General features: G+C 38.7%; 1 protein-coding gene across 1 annotated transcript; it reads left to right on the forward strand.

Moving 5' to 3' along the window:
• The first annotated feature begins 15,022 nt into the window (after nucleotides 1-15,022).
• Nucleotides 15,023-17,197, forward strand: LOC140973563 (uncharacterized). Its single transcript, XM_073436474.1, has one exon. The coding sequence runs from the start codon at nucleotides 15,195-15,197 to the stop codon at nucleotides 16,995-16,997; it is 1,803 nt and encodes a 600-aa protein (XP_073292575.1). The 5' UTR covers nucleotides 15,023-15,194; the 3' UTR covers nucleotides 16,998-17,197.
• The last annotated feature ends 1,321 nt before the right edge of the window (nucleotides 17,198-18,518 follow it).

Raw genomic sequence — 18,518 nt, forward strand, 5'->3', positions numbered from 1 at the left:
TGTGTGCTAGATTTCAAGCAAATCCTAAGCAATCGCATTTTTCAATTGCCAAAAGAATTTTAAAATATCTAAAAGGCACTCAAAATGTGGGATTATGGTACGCTAAAGACTCTTCTTTCAATTTAGTTGGATATTCAGATACAGATTACGCAGGATGTAAGCTAGATCGTAAAAGCACCAGTGGATCTTCTCAGTTTCTAGGAGACAGACTGATCTCATGGTTCAGCAAGAAGCAAACATCCATAGCCACTTCCACAACTGAAGCAGAATACCTTGCTGCTGGAAGCTGCTGTAACCAACTGCTCTGGATTCAGCAACAGCTGAAAGATTATGGAGTTGATGCTAAAGAATCTCTCATATTTTTTGATAATACAAGCACAATTGCAATAACTTACAACCCAGTTCTTCACTCAAGGACCAAGCACATTGATGTCAGGCATCACTTCATTAGAGATCATGCTTTGAAGAAAGCTATCAGACTGGAATATGTGTCAACTGAACAACAAGTTGCTGACATCTTCACCAAACCATTACCAGAGACTAAGTTTTCTCACTTCCGCAATATACTTGGTTTAATTGATTTATCTTAATTTTATCAGTTTATTGCTGATATATCTGTTGTTATTCACTTTTAACTATTAGTCATTTATATGTTACTACTCATTCAGTTAGTGAATTTTTTGACAACTGATATCAGTTATGTTATTGTTGCATCAGTTGATATTCACTTTTAACCATTAGTCTCTTATCTGTTATTACTCATTCAATTAAATAAACTATTTGTCAACTGATGTTAGTTATTATTGCAGAAAAGTAAAGAGAGAACAATAAATCGAAACTTCAGTCAATTGGGATTATTGTTGGTCTTTCGTTTCATGTCATTAGACACTTGGTTGAATTAGAAGTCATAGGAATTGATTTAGAGTCAAATTTCGTGTTCATGAATTGTATAGCGTTGTAGGTTGGACGTCGTTGTTTTGGGGCGTTTGTATGGGTTTAGTCAGTGCCATAGCATCCTAGGATGGGTCTTGAGGTGTTGATTCATGGTCCTTGGGAGAGTTAAGGGAATTAAGTCAAAAATGTAGTGAATTTCCGTTGGTTCGCGAATCCAGTAGGTACACGGACCTTTACACAGGAGCCACTAACTCGTTTATCTCGGATACATTCGCTAATCATTTAGACATCAAGTCTATTGGCCTTGACGTGAACTACTCGGTGACAGTCCCATCTGGAGAAGAACTGTTAGCTACCAGCGTGGTCAGAGATATTGATCTAGAACTGCAGGGCCACCTGGTATATGCCGATCTGATAGTGTTGCCGATGCCAGAGTTTGATATTATTTTGGGTATGGACTGGCTGACGAAGAACAGATTCCTGATTGATTTTCAGAAATGGTCAGTATTAGTTAGACCGTTGGGTATGGAGCAGTTTCGATTTGAACCAGTCAGATGGAGAAGTTTCCCTCGCATGATCTCTTGCATGCAGGCACGAAGACTTATTTGTAAGGGGTGTAAGTCCTTCTTGGCCAGCGTTATTTCTGCACCTAACGTACCCACTTCGTCTCTTTCTGAGGTACCAGTAGTCAAAGATTTTTCTGACGTCTTTCCAGATGACGTCACAGGTCTTCCACCAGAGCGAGAAATGGAGTTTGCAATTGATCTTATGCCAGGCACTGTGCCAATCTCCAAGGCACCGTACCGATTAGCTCCAGCTGAGATGCTAGAACTAAAACAGCAAATTCAGGAGCTCTTAGACAAAGAATTCATCCTCCTTAGTTTCTCTCCGTGGGGCGCACCAGTGCTCTTTGTGAAGAAGAAAGACGGGAGCATGAGACTGTGCATCGATTATCGGGAGTTGAACAAGGTAATGATCAAGAATGAGTACCCGTTACCTAGGATCGATGATTTGTTTGATCAGTTGCAGGGAGCTACCGTGTTCTCTAAAATAGATCTTCGATCATGGTATCACCAGTTGAAAGTAAAGGATGCAGATGTGCACAAGACAGCTTTCAGAACCAGGTATGGGCATTACGAGTTCTTAGTGATGCCATTTGTACTGACGAATGCTCCAGCTATTTTCATGGACCTCATGAACCGAGTATTTCAGCCTTACCTTGATCAGTTCGTCATAGTAGTCATTGACGATATTCTTATTTACTCGAAGAGCCATGAGGAGCACAGCCAGCATTTGAGAGCGGTTTTACAAATCTTGCAGAGTCGCAAGTTATTTGCGAAATTCAGTAAGTGTGAATTCTGGTTGGAGAAGGTAGCATTTTTGGGGCATATAGTGTCTAGCAGTGGGATTGAGGTGGATCCAGCAAAGGTGGCAGCCGTTAAGGAATGGATTGAGCCGAAGAATGCATCAGAGATCCGCAGTTTTCTGGGTCTAGCCGGTTACTACCGTAAGTTTATTTAGGGGTTTTCTTCGATAGCAGTGCCGCTCACTTCATTGACTAATAAGAATGCTAAATTTGTGTGGAGTGAAGAGTGTCAAAAGTGCTTTGATACATTGAAGCAAGCTCTCATTTCAGCGCCAGTGTTAGCCATGCCATCTGGACAAGGCAACTTTGTGCTATATACCGATTCATCTAAGCTCGGATTAGGTGCAATATTGATACACCATGGTCGGGGGGTCATAGCTTATGCTTCCAGGTAGTTGAAGGTGCACGAGAAGAATTACCCGACTCACGATTTAGAACTAGCCGTCGTTGTCTTTGCATTGAAGATTTTGAGACACTACCTGTACGAGGAGAAATATATGATTTTCACCGACCACAAGAGCCTCAAGTATTTCTTCACGCAGAAAGAGCTGAAAATGAGACAGAGACGGTGGTTAGAATTGGTGAAAGATTACGACTGTAAAATTAGCTACCATCCGGAAAAGGCTAATGTTATCGCAAACGCTTTGAGCAGAAAAGTGGCAGTTGTAGCACAGTTGTCAGTGCAAAGGCCTCTTCAGTCTGAGATTCAGAGGTTTGGCCTAGAGGTTTATCGTAAAGGCAGAGCTCCTAGGCTGTCTAATCTGACAGTCAAGTCTGATTTGCTAGACCGTATCCGTCGAGGACAGTCTTCAGATGAGCAGTTGCAGAAATTGAGGCTGAAAGATGAGGCCAAGGGCAGTGTACTCTACTCAGTGTCAGATGGTATTGTGAGATACAAAAGTAGAATGTGGGTGCCTAGCGTTGATTCCATCAGAGAGGATATTCTGACAGAGGCACATGCATCTTCGTATTCCATCCATCCGGGAGGTACCAAAATGTACAAGGATTTGCAGATTTTGTATTGGTGGCCAGGGATAAAGCGAGATATCCGCCGATGTGTGTCTGAATGCCTCATTTGTCAGCAGGTGAAGGCAGAGCACTAGAGGTCAGCGGGAATGCTTAAGCCGCTCCCTATCCCTGAGTGAAAATTGGAGAATATCACTATGGACTTCGTTGTTGGGTTACCAAAGTCAGTCAGAGGATCCAATGTCATTTGGGTTATAGTGGATCGACTCACAAAATCAGCGCACTTCTTGCCAGTGAAGACGACTTTCTCCATGACGCAATATGCGGAGCTCTATATTAGGGAGATAGTGCGTTTGCACAGGATCCTAGTTTCTATTGTGTCCGACAGGGATCCGAGATTTACATCGTCCTTTTGGAAGAGTTTGCATGCAGACATGGGGATGAAGTTGCTTTTCAGTACAACTTTTCACCCGCAGACAGATGGCCAGTCTGAGCGAGTGATTCAGATTTTGGAGGATTTATTGTGAGCTTGTATAATCGATTTTCATGGGACTTGGGAATCCAAGCTACCTTTAGTGGAGTTTACCTACAACAACAGTTTCCAATCATCTATAGGTATGGCTCCATATGAAGCATTGTAAAGAAGGAAGTGCAGATCGCCGGTTCATTGGGATGAAATCGGTGAAAGAGCAGAACTTGGTCCAGAGATTGTTCAGTAGACTGCAGATGTGATGGTCAAGATTCGAGATAGGATGAAGACCGCCCAGAGTCGCCAAAAGAGTTATGCTGATAAGAGAAGAAGAGATCTCGAGTTTGCCGTAGGTGATCACGTTTTTGTAAAGATAGCACCTATGAAGGGTGTTATGAGAGTTGGGAAAAGAGGCAAGCTGAGTCCGAGGTTTATTGGACCATTCGAGATTCTTGGCAGAGTTGGGACACTAGCTTATCGTGTTGCCCTTCTACCAAATCTGGCCGGGGTACACAATGTGTTCCATGTCTCAATGCTGAGGAAGTACCTAGCTAATCCTTCGCATGTTCTGAGTTATGAGCCGTTGCAGCTTGCTCCAGATCTATCGTATGAGGAAAGACCTGTCCAAATCCTAGACAGACAGGAACGGAGACTTCGGAACAAAGTGACCAATTTGGTCAAAGTCCGGTGGCTAAATCAATCAGTGGAGGAGGCCACTTGGGAGACCGCAGCAGACATGAGGACTCGCTATCCAGAGTTGTTTGGTAAGATTTAATTTCGAGGATGAAATTTATATAAGTGGGGGAGGAACTATAGAGCCCAAAATTCAGTACACGTAAAACACATGCATTTATTTAATTGATAAATCATTTATTTAAATTTAAAATGAGTTTTAGCGGTGCATGAATTATTTAAATTCATTATTTTAAATTATCTATGTTAATGCGATGCACGTTGAAAATTTTTTTCGAGTTTCATGTTTCAGGCGATTATTCGATGCGGGATCGAGGAGAAGAGACCGGTGACGATTTTGGCAATTTTTTTTATGTGGTCTTTTATTTTTAAGTTAAGGTTGGGGCATATTAATTAATTTAATAAATTTCAGCATTTTTAAAAGCTTTATTTATTTATTTAGTGAGTTTAGAATTTGAAATTTTTAAAGTTGGCTTTGTGCATTTTATTTTGTTAAAAAGGAGAATTTTATAAAATTAGTGTGCATTTATTTTAATTAAGGAGTTGTTAAAAATTAGTGTGGGTTAGCATTTTTGTTAGTATTTTTATTAGTTAAATTAGCACTAATTACTCTTAATTACCAAAGGCATGCATATTCTTTCGTTTTCGCATCAATCTTGTCATATTCATATTAATAATTTTGATGTTTATTGTATGAAAAACATGTGATTGTTATGCAAAAGTTTGAGCAAAAAGGGTTGGATCGATTTTGAAACGTTTTAGGATCTCAAAACTCAAAATTTTCTGTCATTTTAAATACTGCGATTTTTGGTCGATTTTTTGAAAAAACTTTCAAAATATAAAACGTATAACTTTTTGATACCTTCGATTTGACAGTAAATTCGAAATATTTGGATAATAAATGAGTGAGTTATGATCATTTTCGTGGGACTGCTCAAACTGCGTTTATGCGTTCTTGATGTGTTCTTGAAGTTTTATTGTTGCAGCCTTCGTTGGGGATAGACGGGTGATCGCTGCTGCGTTTAAGTTTATCGAGAATGTTTTTGGGATGATTGTTGGTGTTTCGTTTCATGTCATTAGGCACTTGGTTGAATTAGAAGTCATAGGAATTGATTTGGTGTCAAATTTCGTGTTCATGAGTTGTATTGCGTTGTAGGTTGGACGTCGTTGTTTTGGGGCGTTTGTATGGGTTTAGTAAGTGCCATAGCATCCTAGGATGGGTCTCGAGGTGGTGGTTCATGGTCCTTGGGAGAGTTAAGGGAATTAAGTCAAAAGTGTAGTGAATTTCCGTTGGTTCGCGAAACCAGTAGGTACACGGACCTATAGACGGACCTTTACACGGGGTACGTGCCTTAGTCGTTTTCCGTAAGGTGATTTCAGAGCCTACACGGACCCAGACCCGGAGGGGTGCACGAGGTCCGTGTCCTACCTATTTGAGGAATAATATAGGATTTGTTCGGGGTTCTATGTTATGGTTTAGTACAATGATTAAACGAGGTCAAGTCCCGAGTGATTTGGAATGTCATAAGCTTTTTATTTGCTTCGGTGGTGAGCACGAGTACCTACGTCTAAGCTATGAAAGATAAGTGTTTGAATTTATGTTAGCATGTGCAGCTGTGGCCCCAAGCGAGATCCAACGAATCCCTCAACGCCAGGTCAGTATGTTCGACGTGCAAAAAGAAAATATTTTTAAGTTTTTGAGGTATGCTAAATGTCTTGTGATCGAATTATGAATGGATTTGGAAGTCGGTGAACGTGGCCGAGGACCTCTCCACCCCGGTAAAGGATGATAGGGTTTAGATCAGGATTGAAAAGCAGTAAAGCATGACCAGGGAGCAATCCACCCGCTAAATCATGAATGGGGATCTCATGTATGTGACAGTGGATTTTCCATGTCAGCCCAGTACTGTGGTTTAGTCTGATCAGACACTTTTATGTATGGGTCACTTGCTTTGAAACATTTCTCTACGCAAAATTATGTTATGAATGCTCAAGTGTGTAAGATGCAAGCACGTTTACAAAAATTTTCACGACGGTGGCACGTCTAAGTTATGTTATAACGTTCAAGTCCCAATTACGTTTATGTTATTTCGTTCATGTTCAAGTTTCAAGTATGTAGGTCCTATTTTAAAGATGCATGTGGTTTTATTATGTAGTACTTGTTACTTCCAGTTTGTACGTATTGAGTCTTTAGACTCACTAGACTTGATCGATGCAGGTGAGGAGAATGTCGAGGAGACTAGGGTTGGGGACCAAGGGGCTGGCTTGGACTGAGCAGGAGGCTAGACCCGAGGACCGCTCATGTTTTTAAGATGTGATGCACGATGATTTTTAATACTCTGATTTCGATGAAACCAATTTACGTTGTTTGAATGTTTACTTTTGCAAACTTTTTTGGTACTTGTTTTTCTTACAAATATTTTTAGATGGTTGGCAAACTTGATTGGGGTTGTTTTACGGCAAATGTTTTAGACAAACAAGACATTTTAATGCAAATTTGAAATTTATTTTACACTTAAGAAAATTTTTATTTTTCCGCAAATTTTAAATAGTTCAAAAGTACGGTACGTTACACCCGCTCCACTTTAGTTTTTCACCCTACGCTTACTTCTAATTTACAGAGCAAAAACAAATTCAAGTTTTCTTTCTCGCAGAAAAACATTCATTCAAATGACAAATCAGATCCCAGCTCACATCATGAACGCTATGGCAATCAACTTCGACTCCGTTATGACTGTATCAGATGAAGCTGTGAAGAACATATTCATCAAACTGGAAGCAGTTGGTCTGAAACAATTTTTTGGATTATCTTCCCAAGAAATCTATACTAAAGAGATTCGGGATCTCTATGCCAACGACCATGTCACTACAACCGGCAGTATCGCAGCTACTTTGAATGGTCAGCTGCTGATCATTGAAGAGAATTTCTTCTGCAACCTATTTCAACTGCCCTCCGACGGGCTAGTTAATATGGCTGAAGTAAAAGCTTCTGATATTGAGAAGATGCAAACCTTTCTGTCTGTTGATGGTCGGAAAATCAAAGTTTTTGATCCCAAGAAGGAGCCGAAACCAGAAGTCCAATTGCTAGCAGATATTGTTGCCAAAGGGCTTTTAGCAAAGGCTGGATCTTTTGCTGCACTGACTCTTGAAAAGTTTCAAGCTATGGTTGCTATCATGGCTGGGCGGATAATGAACTGGAAGAACATTATCTTCCAACATCCTAAGGAATATGTTTCAAGTGTCCAAGCAATCAAGGGGTTTTGCTGTGCAGCTCAGCTATTTGCTGAAAGTTAAAGGACTGGTAACTGATGAATCTGAAAAGTCATCAAAGCTGAAAATCTTCAATGCCAAAAATGTCCAGCCACCAAAACAGAAAATGGACATATCTCCTGAGCAGTTCTTGAAAGTGAAGAAGGAGATTGGGACACAGGAGGCTCCCAAGTCAGTTCAGAAATAGAAAGCTCTTAAGAAGAAGTCGATCAAACGCAAGACTGATGCAGTCGGATCAAGAAGCCAAGGACTTTGAAGACAAAACCTGCTGCTGTGATTGGAACTATGCCAACTGAAAGACTGATGCAGTCGGAGGCTCAACAGCCTATGAAGGCTATCCCTCTGAAAGCTATTCCAACTTAATCCTCAACTGAGGAACAGTTACCTTTATCTGCTGTTCTACCGAAGAAAAAGGTCACCAAATCAGGTGATAAGAAGAAACTTGCTGGAGTGAAGGCTCCATTGATCACTATCACTGGCTACACCCCTCTACCTCCTGCCAGACCAAATGGGCTAGTGATCAGAGAACAAATTGATGCAACTACTTCAGGGTTGAGCATTCCTCATGTCCTGACTGACTCTAAAGGCAAGGGCAAATTACAAGAAGGGCTCAGGCCAACCAATGCAATCCAAACACACATTGATCTTATTTGGGAAGAGATCAATGAATTTTCAAAATTCAAACAAGCTCAAGACTTACGATGAATGGGTAAAATTCAGAACGGACGTTTTTACCAAGGAGGTATAGAGAAAGTCTAAACTGAAGACATTTATTGAGCTGGAACATGTTGTTTTGAAGGTAGTCAAAGCATCTACAATTGTTTAAGCACTGGGGCGAAAGAACTATTTCTTCAATCAACTTAGAGCAAAAAGGCTACAGAAAATAGTTGCTCAACTGCAACTAAACTAAGATCCTATCAGTCCAACCGCATACAATGACAAAGCTGTGCTTGACCAACTGGACTCGGATCTTCTCTCGTTGTAGATAGAGATCAAAAATTGGGAAATAGATCAAGAACTGGTCATTTCAGAAGCCTCTCAAGACTTATCATCAGAAGATCCAGCTGAGGAATCAGTTCAAGAACCCCCCAAGGACAAAGTTGCTGAAACTTCTCAACAAGCAACTGCCCCTTCCACTTCATTTGCTCAACCTTCATCATCTTCAGCACCTACTTCTTCAACTACTGATCCGAAGCTTTATTCAGAAGCTGATTTATCATTGACAAATCTTGATAAGGTCATCAAATCAGTCACCTCTGATATTCAGCTAGAAACATTCAGATCAGTTGAAGATGTTGTCTTAACTGAGGAACCAGTAGATCCAATTTTTGTTGAAGAGCCAGCTGATCAAGCTGTTATGTCTGAAGAACCTGCCGAGAAGGCCATTTTTGAAGAAACTGAACAGCCAGTTCAGTCAGTTGTTATGACTGAACAGGCAATTTTTGAACAAACTGAAGAAGCTCAGCTGCACTCAGCTACAACTGAAGAAGTGGCAACTGAAGAACCAGTTATTCAACCAACTGAAGAGACAGTTATACAAACTGAAGAACCTTATACTTCTTTTGTCTCTTCTCCTCCCCAGGAACTTACAACTGAAGATATTTCAGAAATGGTGACACATGAAACAGAAGCAACTGACGACACTATGGTCATCTTTACTCAACAAGTACAGGTGCCAATTCCAGAATCTTACAGAGTCATGTCCCCTAGTGTTTCAGATACTAATGCTCTGTTTGAAGAAATTCATAATGTTCAGGCCAACATAGTTCGTTTGATGAATTCCATTTCTGAGATAAAGTCTATTCAGCTTGCACATTCTTTGAAGCTAAACTCCAACAATGAGTTTACCACAAATAGACTCAATCTCATAAATCAAAAGGTGTCTTTTCTTCTTCTCCAGATGGATGAAATCAAGAAAGACAGACTGTCTACTGAATCTCACTTCCAAACTCAAGCATTAGTCGGCAGACGTCTTGACTTTCTGGAAAACAAAGTCACCAAAAAGATTGACACGTTGCAAGACATTGTGATGAATACTATGTCAGATATAGCATCAGATGTTCAAATCTTATCAAATAAAATTGATGTGCTTGACAAAAAAAGGGAAATAGGATAAATAAAAGATCCGAAAGACAAAGGGAAGAAAAAGATATGAAGATCAACTGACTTCAGTTATTGGTTGAAGATTCTTTTCTTTTTTGTACGAATCTGTACATTAGAAGAATTATTTTATCTACAATAAGTTCGAATCTTTCTTGTATGAATCTGTACGTTAGAAGAGTTATTTTATCTACAATAAAATTCGAAGAATTTTTTCGGTTGATCAGTTCATACTTTACAAGTTTTGTTAAACACTAAAAAGGGAGAAATTGTTAGAAACTTAATTTCGGTTGTTTGACAAACTAAATGTTTAATTGGACTAAACTGATCAAGTAACTGAACTACATAAATCAACTGACAGTTGCCTAACTGAAGATTAATGCGCAGTTTATCGAAGGCAACTGAAACCAGCTGAACTGAACTTACGAAGTCAACTGACTGATCAGTTGGAAACTAATCAGTTGATATATTCGGTTATGAGCTTACCAGCGATTGCTTATCAGCTGATCATTCAGCTGTACACGTCATCAGTTTGAGAAAAGGACACCCAACCAACAAAAGTACAAAGCAGATTTCAACTCATAGTGGAACGCCGCATTTCAGATATTACAGTGTACGAATGTCAGAGGAATTTTGACGTGGCAATCAACGGATATAAAGATTCAAATTATATTTAATGTTACCGTTGAAGAGAAGCCTATAAATAGGTGAGAAGAGAAGTTGAGAAAAAAAAACACACATCTAATCGATCTATCTATTCTCTCAAGCTTGCTGTTACCCTGCTTAATTTATCGCTCTTACTCAAGAATCCAAAAGCTCACACTTATCAGATTTATTTGTAGTATTTGAGGCTACTTTTCGAGCTTATAAGCGCAAACTGTTTTGTTGCTTATTTGATCTTTAACTATGTCAGTTATGCTAATAACAGTCGAAGAACTGTGAGATTTTTCGTAAACTAAGAATTTCAATTTTGGCAGTGTTAAGTCCAAACTGAAGTGGGTCAGTACAAGTTTTGTATCGATCAAAGTCTTTTAGTGCATATCATATCCTTGTGATAAAAGGGGTGACGTAAGAGCATTTGAACTCTCCAAACATCTATAAATCTTTGAGTGTTCTTACTTCAATTATTTATTCTATCTTTCAGTTAGTTTACTTCCGCAACTATTATCAGTTAAACTGATTGTCATTGATCGACTGGATTCCTAGTTTCAGTTTGTCACAAAACTGACACTTCATTCGAAAAGATTATAAAATCGTGAGTGTTTATTCAAACCCCCCCTTCTAAACATTTCTCAACCAATCAACCGATCCTAACACTGTTGAAGAGCCAAGCTTGACTGAACAACCAGTCACAGAGACTGTTCTGGATCAACCTGAAGAAACAGTTCAAGCTCGTCAATCAGCTGAAAGGCCAGGCAGTGTATCAGCTGATGAGCTTGTCAACGAGCCATCTTTTATCTCAGCTGATCCTCAAACTGAAGAAGCTTCAAATATTGCTGCTGATCCAACTACTTCATCTCCTCCTATTCAAGAAGTATTAACAGAAGATGTTCCGAAAATAACAGAAGTTGAGACAACTGACAGGGCTTTGGTAATTTTTTATCAACGAAATCGGGAAGAGGCACCAGAAACCTCTGGAGCCATGTCTCCTAGTATTCATATAGAAACTGAATCTATGTTTGAATAGATTCAAGCTATTCAGAACAACCTTTTCAACATGATGACTTCTATTTCGGGCATCAAATCAACTCAGCTAGCACATACAATGAAGATTGATACCATGAAGGAGAACACTTTCAAGAGTCTTCAAAAGATCACATCAGATGTAACGAACTTGTTCTTCCATATGGATCAAATCAGAAAAGACAGAGCGTCAGCTGAAGCTCACTTCAATACTCAGGATATGTTCAACAAACGCTTCGATTTCTTGCAGAATTCACTCACCAAGCGAATGGGCATTATGCAAGATCTTCTGATGAATGATGTTTCTAACATCAGCTCAGAGATTAAATTTTTATCCAAGAAGGTAGAGGCGTTTGACAAAAAGGGTGAAGATAAAGAAGAAGACCAGCAGCAGATATCCAAGAAGAGATCTAGTCAACCAACTGATCAGCAACCAGCCGATAAGAGAGCAAATAAATAGAATATCAGTTAGAAGACAGTCTCTACATCTATTCAGTTGAAGACTATGACAGATTTTTATAGTTACAAGATTCTTTATTCTTTCATTCTTTGTACGAATCTGTACATTGGAAGAGTTATCAATAAAAACGTTATTTTATCTACAAATATTCAGTTGATCAGTTCAATAATTCTAAGTTTTGTTAAACACCTAAAAGAAGAAAATTGTTGGAAACTTAATTTCGGTGGTTTGACAAACTGTGTATGTATTTATTCGAACTAACTGATCGAGAGAATTGAAGGTAACTGATCAAAATACACGTACTAACGGATTGCCTTAACTGAAGATTAATGTGAAGAAAATATAAGGCAACTGAACAAGCGAGACTAAGCTACGCAGACAACTGACTGATCAGTTGGAAACTGATCAGTTGCTACAAACAGTTGTTAGCCTATCAACTGTTTCTTATCAGCTGATCTCTCAACTGTATACGTCAACAACAAAGACATCCAACAGACAACAGTACAGAACAAACTTCAACTTATAGTGGTAGTGCCGCATTTCAGAAAAGCTGCAGTTTACGAATGTCAGAAGAATGTTGATATGGCAAACAACGGATAGAAAAGATTCAAATATATTTATTGTTATCGTTGGAAGATAAGCCTATAAATAGCAGAGAAGAGCAACTAAACAAATACGAAACTTACGACTTACTTGCTATCACTCTGCTGAAATTATCAAAGAATCAAAGCTTACACCTACTGTTTTATCAAATAGAAGTCAGGCTATATTCAGAGCTTCTAGCACATACTTGCTGTTGTAAAACTCGATCTTACATAGATCAGTTGTGCTAAGTATTTTTGTAAGTCCAGTTGTAAACTGTGAACTGAGTTGTAAACTAAGAGTTTCAGTTTGACATTGTTTAGTCCAAGACTGAAGTAGGTCTTTGCAATTCCTTGTATCGATCAAATCATTTTAGTGAATATCATATCGTTGTAATAGAAGGGGTGACGTAGTAGTGTTTGAAATCTCCGAACATCCATAAAATTCTTGTGTTCCTATTTCAGTTTTATATTCTATCTTTCAGTTGATTTACTTCCGCATAATTTCTTGTTAGCCAACTGATATTGACTGACGAGATTCTCGAGTTTCAGTTTATCACTAAACTAACTCAATATTCGAAAAAGCTGTTAAAATCTTCAAGTGTTTATTCAACCCTCCTTCTAAACACACTTTCAGCTACTAACCGATCCTATCAGATTTTTAAAGGATTTATTTATGTTTAAAATGTATTTTTAAATGATTTTACTACATATGATTTTAATTATGCTTAAATGATTTTTAAATGGTTTATTTATGTTCAAAAGCTATTTTAAATAAAAGTATTATTTTAATGTATGTGATTGTATATGTAGTATTTGTTATTCATGTTTACAACGTGCTGAGTCTTTAGACTCACTAGGTTTGTATGATGCAAGATTTGATGATTTATGGGAGACACTGACGATTGAGTGGATCGAGTGCAGCAGTACACACCCGAGGGCTTTTATGTTTCCGCATTAGCTAGATAGATTTATGATTTAAAAATTCATGTTAAGGATTTTATTTAGAGATATTTTTATGCTTTTTTTTATTGTTAGTTGATTTTTTAAAGATCGAGATAGGAATTTTCGTTAGTCAATGATTTAGGATTTTATTTTATACACTTGAGATTTCATATAGTAATTTATTATGATTGTTAGAAATGTTAAGTTATTTTATTTAGATAGTATTTTCGAGTTTATGATTTATGAGCAGTATAAAAAAAAATTCGAGGTCGATTCAGGCTCATTCTCACTTTTCAATTCCATTTAATCCTAATGAAGAATCACATGCAATATCAAGGAAGGAAGTCCTCTTGCAGAACTTATAGTAAAATATAACTTTATCATTTGGGATGAGGCTCCAATGATGTACAAGATTTGTTTTGAAGTTTTTGATAAAATCAATTCTTTATTTGTTTTTGGAGGGAAAACAGTTGTTTTCAACAGTGATTTTCTACAAATGTTGCTTGTTATTCCAAAAGTTAGTAGACATGATATTGTTCTAGCCACTATTAATTAATCGTACCTTTGGAGACACTGCAAAGTTTTGAGATTGAAGAAAAACATGAGATTGCAAAATTTGGGTTTTGATCAAGAATGTGCTTAAATGAAACAATTTTCGGATTGGATTGCTAATTTAGGAAATAGAAAAATTAGAGAAGTAAATGATGATTATGCAACAATTGATATTCCTGATGAACTTTTGCTAAAAGATTACAATAATCATATTGCCACAATTTTTGAGAGCACATATTCGTTATTTGGAAATACAGCCAATGGTGCAACAAATTTGGAGCGAAGTGCTATATTGGCCTCGAATCTTGATGTCATTCAGCTTGTAAATGAATACATGATTTCTATGAACCATTCCGAGGGAAGATTGTATCTAAGTTCTAATACGACGTGTCATTCAGGTAAAAATATTTATTTATTTCATGATGTACATACTCCTGAGTTCTTAAACACAATCAGGTGTTCTGGAGTACCAAATCACGAGTTAAACTTGAAGGTATGAACTTCAATTATGGTGCTGCGGAACATATATCATTATTTTGAACTATGCAATAAAACTAGTTTGATTTTAACGAGGCTTGGAAATCATGATTTGGAAGAAAAGATTCATAAAGTGATTATTCCAAAATTGTCATTGACTCCTTATCCAAAACTTCCTTTCAAATTCTAACAAAGATTTGATCGTATCATATGCTATGACAATTAACAAAAGTCAAACCAATCTTTACTTAACGTAAAATTTCTTTTGAAAAAATTTGTTTTTAATCATGATCAGTTGTACGTCGTATTCAGAATTACAAATCTTAAAAGATCTAAAAATTTGACAGTGATATCAATCAAAAAATTCAACGATAAATATAATATTTAAGAAAGTTTTTATATGTGAAAAAAGTGTATCACACTGGTTAGATACCACTAAATCTATTAGTGGAGTTTGAACATTAATGCAAATTGTGAGCTAAACACTAGACTTGTGTGGAAAGCATATACATACAGATATACATACAAAGTGGGCACCGTTGCATTTCCTTTTCTATCCTCATCGTCTTCACCAGGCTGGCTGTCCTTTTTCCCAAAACCCAAGCCCTTTTTCGTCAGTTCGCAAACCCTTTCACCTCACTCTCTCCAATTTCCCCTCTTCCCCATATTTCAATCAGCTCCAATTATACAGAAATTGTTCCGTAATTTTCTTCCAAGGAACAGTGATCAAGAAGAGAAATGGAGCACCCATTTTTCCCGACAACCACCACGCGTGCGGAGGCGTTGCGGTGGCTGACAATCTCGGAGAAGTTGCTGTCGGCGCGTGACCTGATGGGGAGCAAGTCTTTCGCCACGCGGGCGCGTGACTCCGACCCTACGCTCACACCCGCCGACCAAATCCTGGCTATCGTGGACACGCTCCTTGTTGGCGACAGCCGGATCGGGAACAACCAACAGGACTGGTACTCGATCCTCCGCCTCACGCCGCAGCACGGCCGTGACTCTGAGCTTATAGCTTCCCAGTACCGGAACCTTGCGCTTATCCTCAACCCGCAGAGGAATAAATTCCCCTTTGCCGAGCAGGCTTTTCGGCTTGTTGTTGATGCTTGGTCAGTTCTCTCAGACCCTTCACGGAAATCGATTTACGATAAAGAACTCGCCTTTTACTTGCATTCGCAGCAGCAGCAACAGCAGCCGGACCCTTTTCATAACCCCATCCCCACATTGCCGCAGAACTTCATGTTCTTCGGGCCCAGCGGCCCAAGTAACGTAGCTCAACCACAAGTTCATGCTGGTGGAAGCAGTAGCGGTGGTTCTGTTCATTTTCCTCCTCAAGTTCAACAGTTACATATGGCACAGCAGCAGGTCGATTCAGTTAGTGTTGGGTCGACTCGCGAACAGCAGAATTTTATGAGTTTTGCTTTGCCTTCTAATTTAGGTTTTGGGTCTCCGTCTGGTTCTAAGTCGAGTCAAGAACCGGTCTATAAGCAGACACAGCCAAGCTATAGTGGCTTTCCTGCTGGTAATGTGGCTTTTGCCTCTTGGTCAACCCAGGAGCAGGTTAATAATAATAAGCAGAAAGAGCCATTACAAGATTATCCAAGTGTTGGTGATAAAACTAAGAATGATGCATGTGCTAGTGAGAATGTAGAAGATGGAGTTAATGAGGAAGAAATGGAGACAGTGTGTGCGCAAGAGGAGGGAAATGAAGGCGATTTGAGTTTTTGGACTACATGCCCGTATTGCTTTTATGTGTACGAGTATCCTAGGGAGTATGCTGATTGCACTCTGAGGTGCCAGAACTGTAGAAGGGCATTTCAAGCAGTGGTGATTCCACCACCACCAACAGTGGATGGGCAAGAGGGATACTTCTGCTGCTGGGGCTTTTTGCCATTGGGCGTCTCGATGGAGAATTGGGAGAAAAATAGGGCTGCAGCTTCGACATGGACCCCGTTTTCGCCCATGTTCTCTTTCCCTGGAATGGGTAGGGGACGGGGAAGGAAGAATTCAGGTCCGAGGGTTTACTATGATGATGATGATGTTTTTGTTGAGATGTCGGAGCCAAGTGATTCAGATGATGCCGATTGGCAGGATAATAATAAGATTAAGAAAAAGAAAATGAGTAATATCAAAGGAAGGGGCTCAAGTGGGATGACCAACAGAAGTGCTAAGAATGTGCAAGTTGATAAAGGTAAGAATGTAAACGCTGAAGATGGATTTGTATCTCCAAACGGGGTAGAGGTGGCAAATAAGACAACAGGTGAGCCTTCTAAGAAAGGAGCTACGGCCAATGCTCGGAAGCAACCTGGCAGGGTTGCCAAGAATTTCGGGAAATTGGATTTGAATGTAGAGTTTAGCAACGAAACTGAGGAGCCTGCAGCTGCAGCTGCAGCGCCTAGGGTGAACCAAGGGAATGGACCAGGACGTGGGGAGGATGATAACATAGAAGGCATTGGTTTTTTTGAGGGTCTTGATGAATTTCTCAGCAGTCTTCCGATTCTTAATGTTGTAGGCGATGACAAGGTTGTCAAGGCTTCTTGATAAAGTAACACCTCTTTCAGCTGTAATTTTTAGTATTTGCGAGGTTTATGACGGCTGCATAGCTTAGTAAGCCGTCTTTTGTGTTGTAATTTTTATGTAGCAGTAAATTAATTACATTATCTTGGATATTTATTTCTTAATTGTTTTGTTGTGGTTCAATTTGATTATGTATATTACTTGTCTCCTTTAGGCATGTTTTATGGCTTCCCAACTCAAATAAAACATGATACTCCGTTGCATTACACTTTTTTTGGTTGGTAATTTTCTTTTCATGTGTTGCTAGTCAAAATTTGTTTGATATATTTATGGTAATATTGTTCTACATGTTCTCAAATTATAATGTATTTGACACTATTTGGTTAGACGCTGCATCCTCGTCGTGTACTTTCTGTTAGCATACTCTGTAGCCATGATTTGTTTTTTCAGTCATGAAATGTTATCCCCTATTATTCTTTGGTGGCTTTAGTTGTTCTATCTGATTAATGAATTATTTAAATAGCTAGCATGTTTAACGGACTGACTTGTGATCAGCTGTTGTGAAAAACATCTGTATTGGTGTAATTCTGTTGTTTGAACCTAGATTGTCCCTTGCAATCTAGGTCTAACGTGGTAATAGCATGATTTTGGTACTAGTTTTTCACTTTCTAGCCATGTAATTGTTTAGTTTCTGAATCTGTTGTATCTCGATATCGGCATGTGTTGGTTGGTGAAAGTGAGTATTTGCTTATTCAGTGAAAAACCGATGTGCTAGAACAATGTTAGTGTATCTTTTGTTCATCAGTAATTGGTTATCTGTTACGTTTCTTTTCCACTCGAGGTTTCCTCGTGTTTGCGCAGCCACAACAGATTCAGGTTTTCAACTCGTTGGGATTTTTATATGGTATTGTTTCAGACTTTTGGTGATTTCTCTTAGAATGTTGCCCAGATATGCAGATTGCAGAGCCTCTGTGACTGAGGGATATGAATCCTGCAACTTAATTCTGTGTATAATATTTTCAAGCCGACTGTTTGATTCTGAACTGAGTACAAATGTCGGCATGGGTTGATTTTGGTCCCATATTCCAACACCATCGGAGGACGTGAGTCTCTTGTATTTTTGGGTTCCATACCTTGTGTTCGTTTGGGTATTACACCAGAAGTGGCAAAGAGAAATCCGAACCTATCTCGCTGATTCAGATCGCTTGGAGTCGATTATTTAGTTAAATCATACTGAGATGTTTTTGGTGTATCTGAGTAATTTTAATTTACATAACCAAATAAAAAGCCACGCAAGTCTAGGGCTGGGAAAATATACCGAAATATCGAAATACCGAAATATCGTACCGAAAAAATACCGAAATTACCGAAAAAATCAATATACCGAAAATTTCGTTACGGTACGAAATTTTCGGTTTCGGTATCGGTAAGTAAATATTTTTTTTTTCGGTATTTCGGTATATACCGAAATACCGAAAATAATTTTTTTTATTTTTATTTTTTAAAATTTAAGTTCGGTATACCGAAAAAATGTCGGTATGCCGA

This window comes from Primulina huaijiensis, chromosome 3 (genome assembly GCF_012295235.1).
Source record: "Primulina huaijiensis isolate GDHJ02 chromosome 3, ASM1229523v2, whole genome shotgun sequence".
Taxonomy (NCBI): Eukaryota; Viridiplantae; Streptophyta; class Magnoliopsida; order Lamiales; family Gesneriaceae; genus Primulina; species Primulina huaijiensis.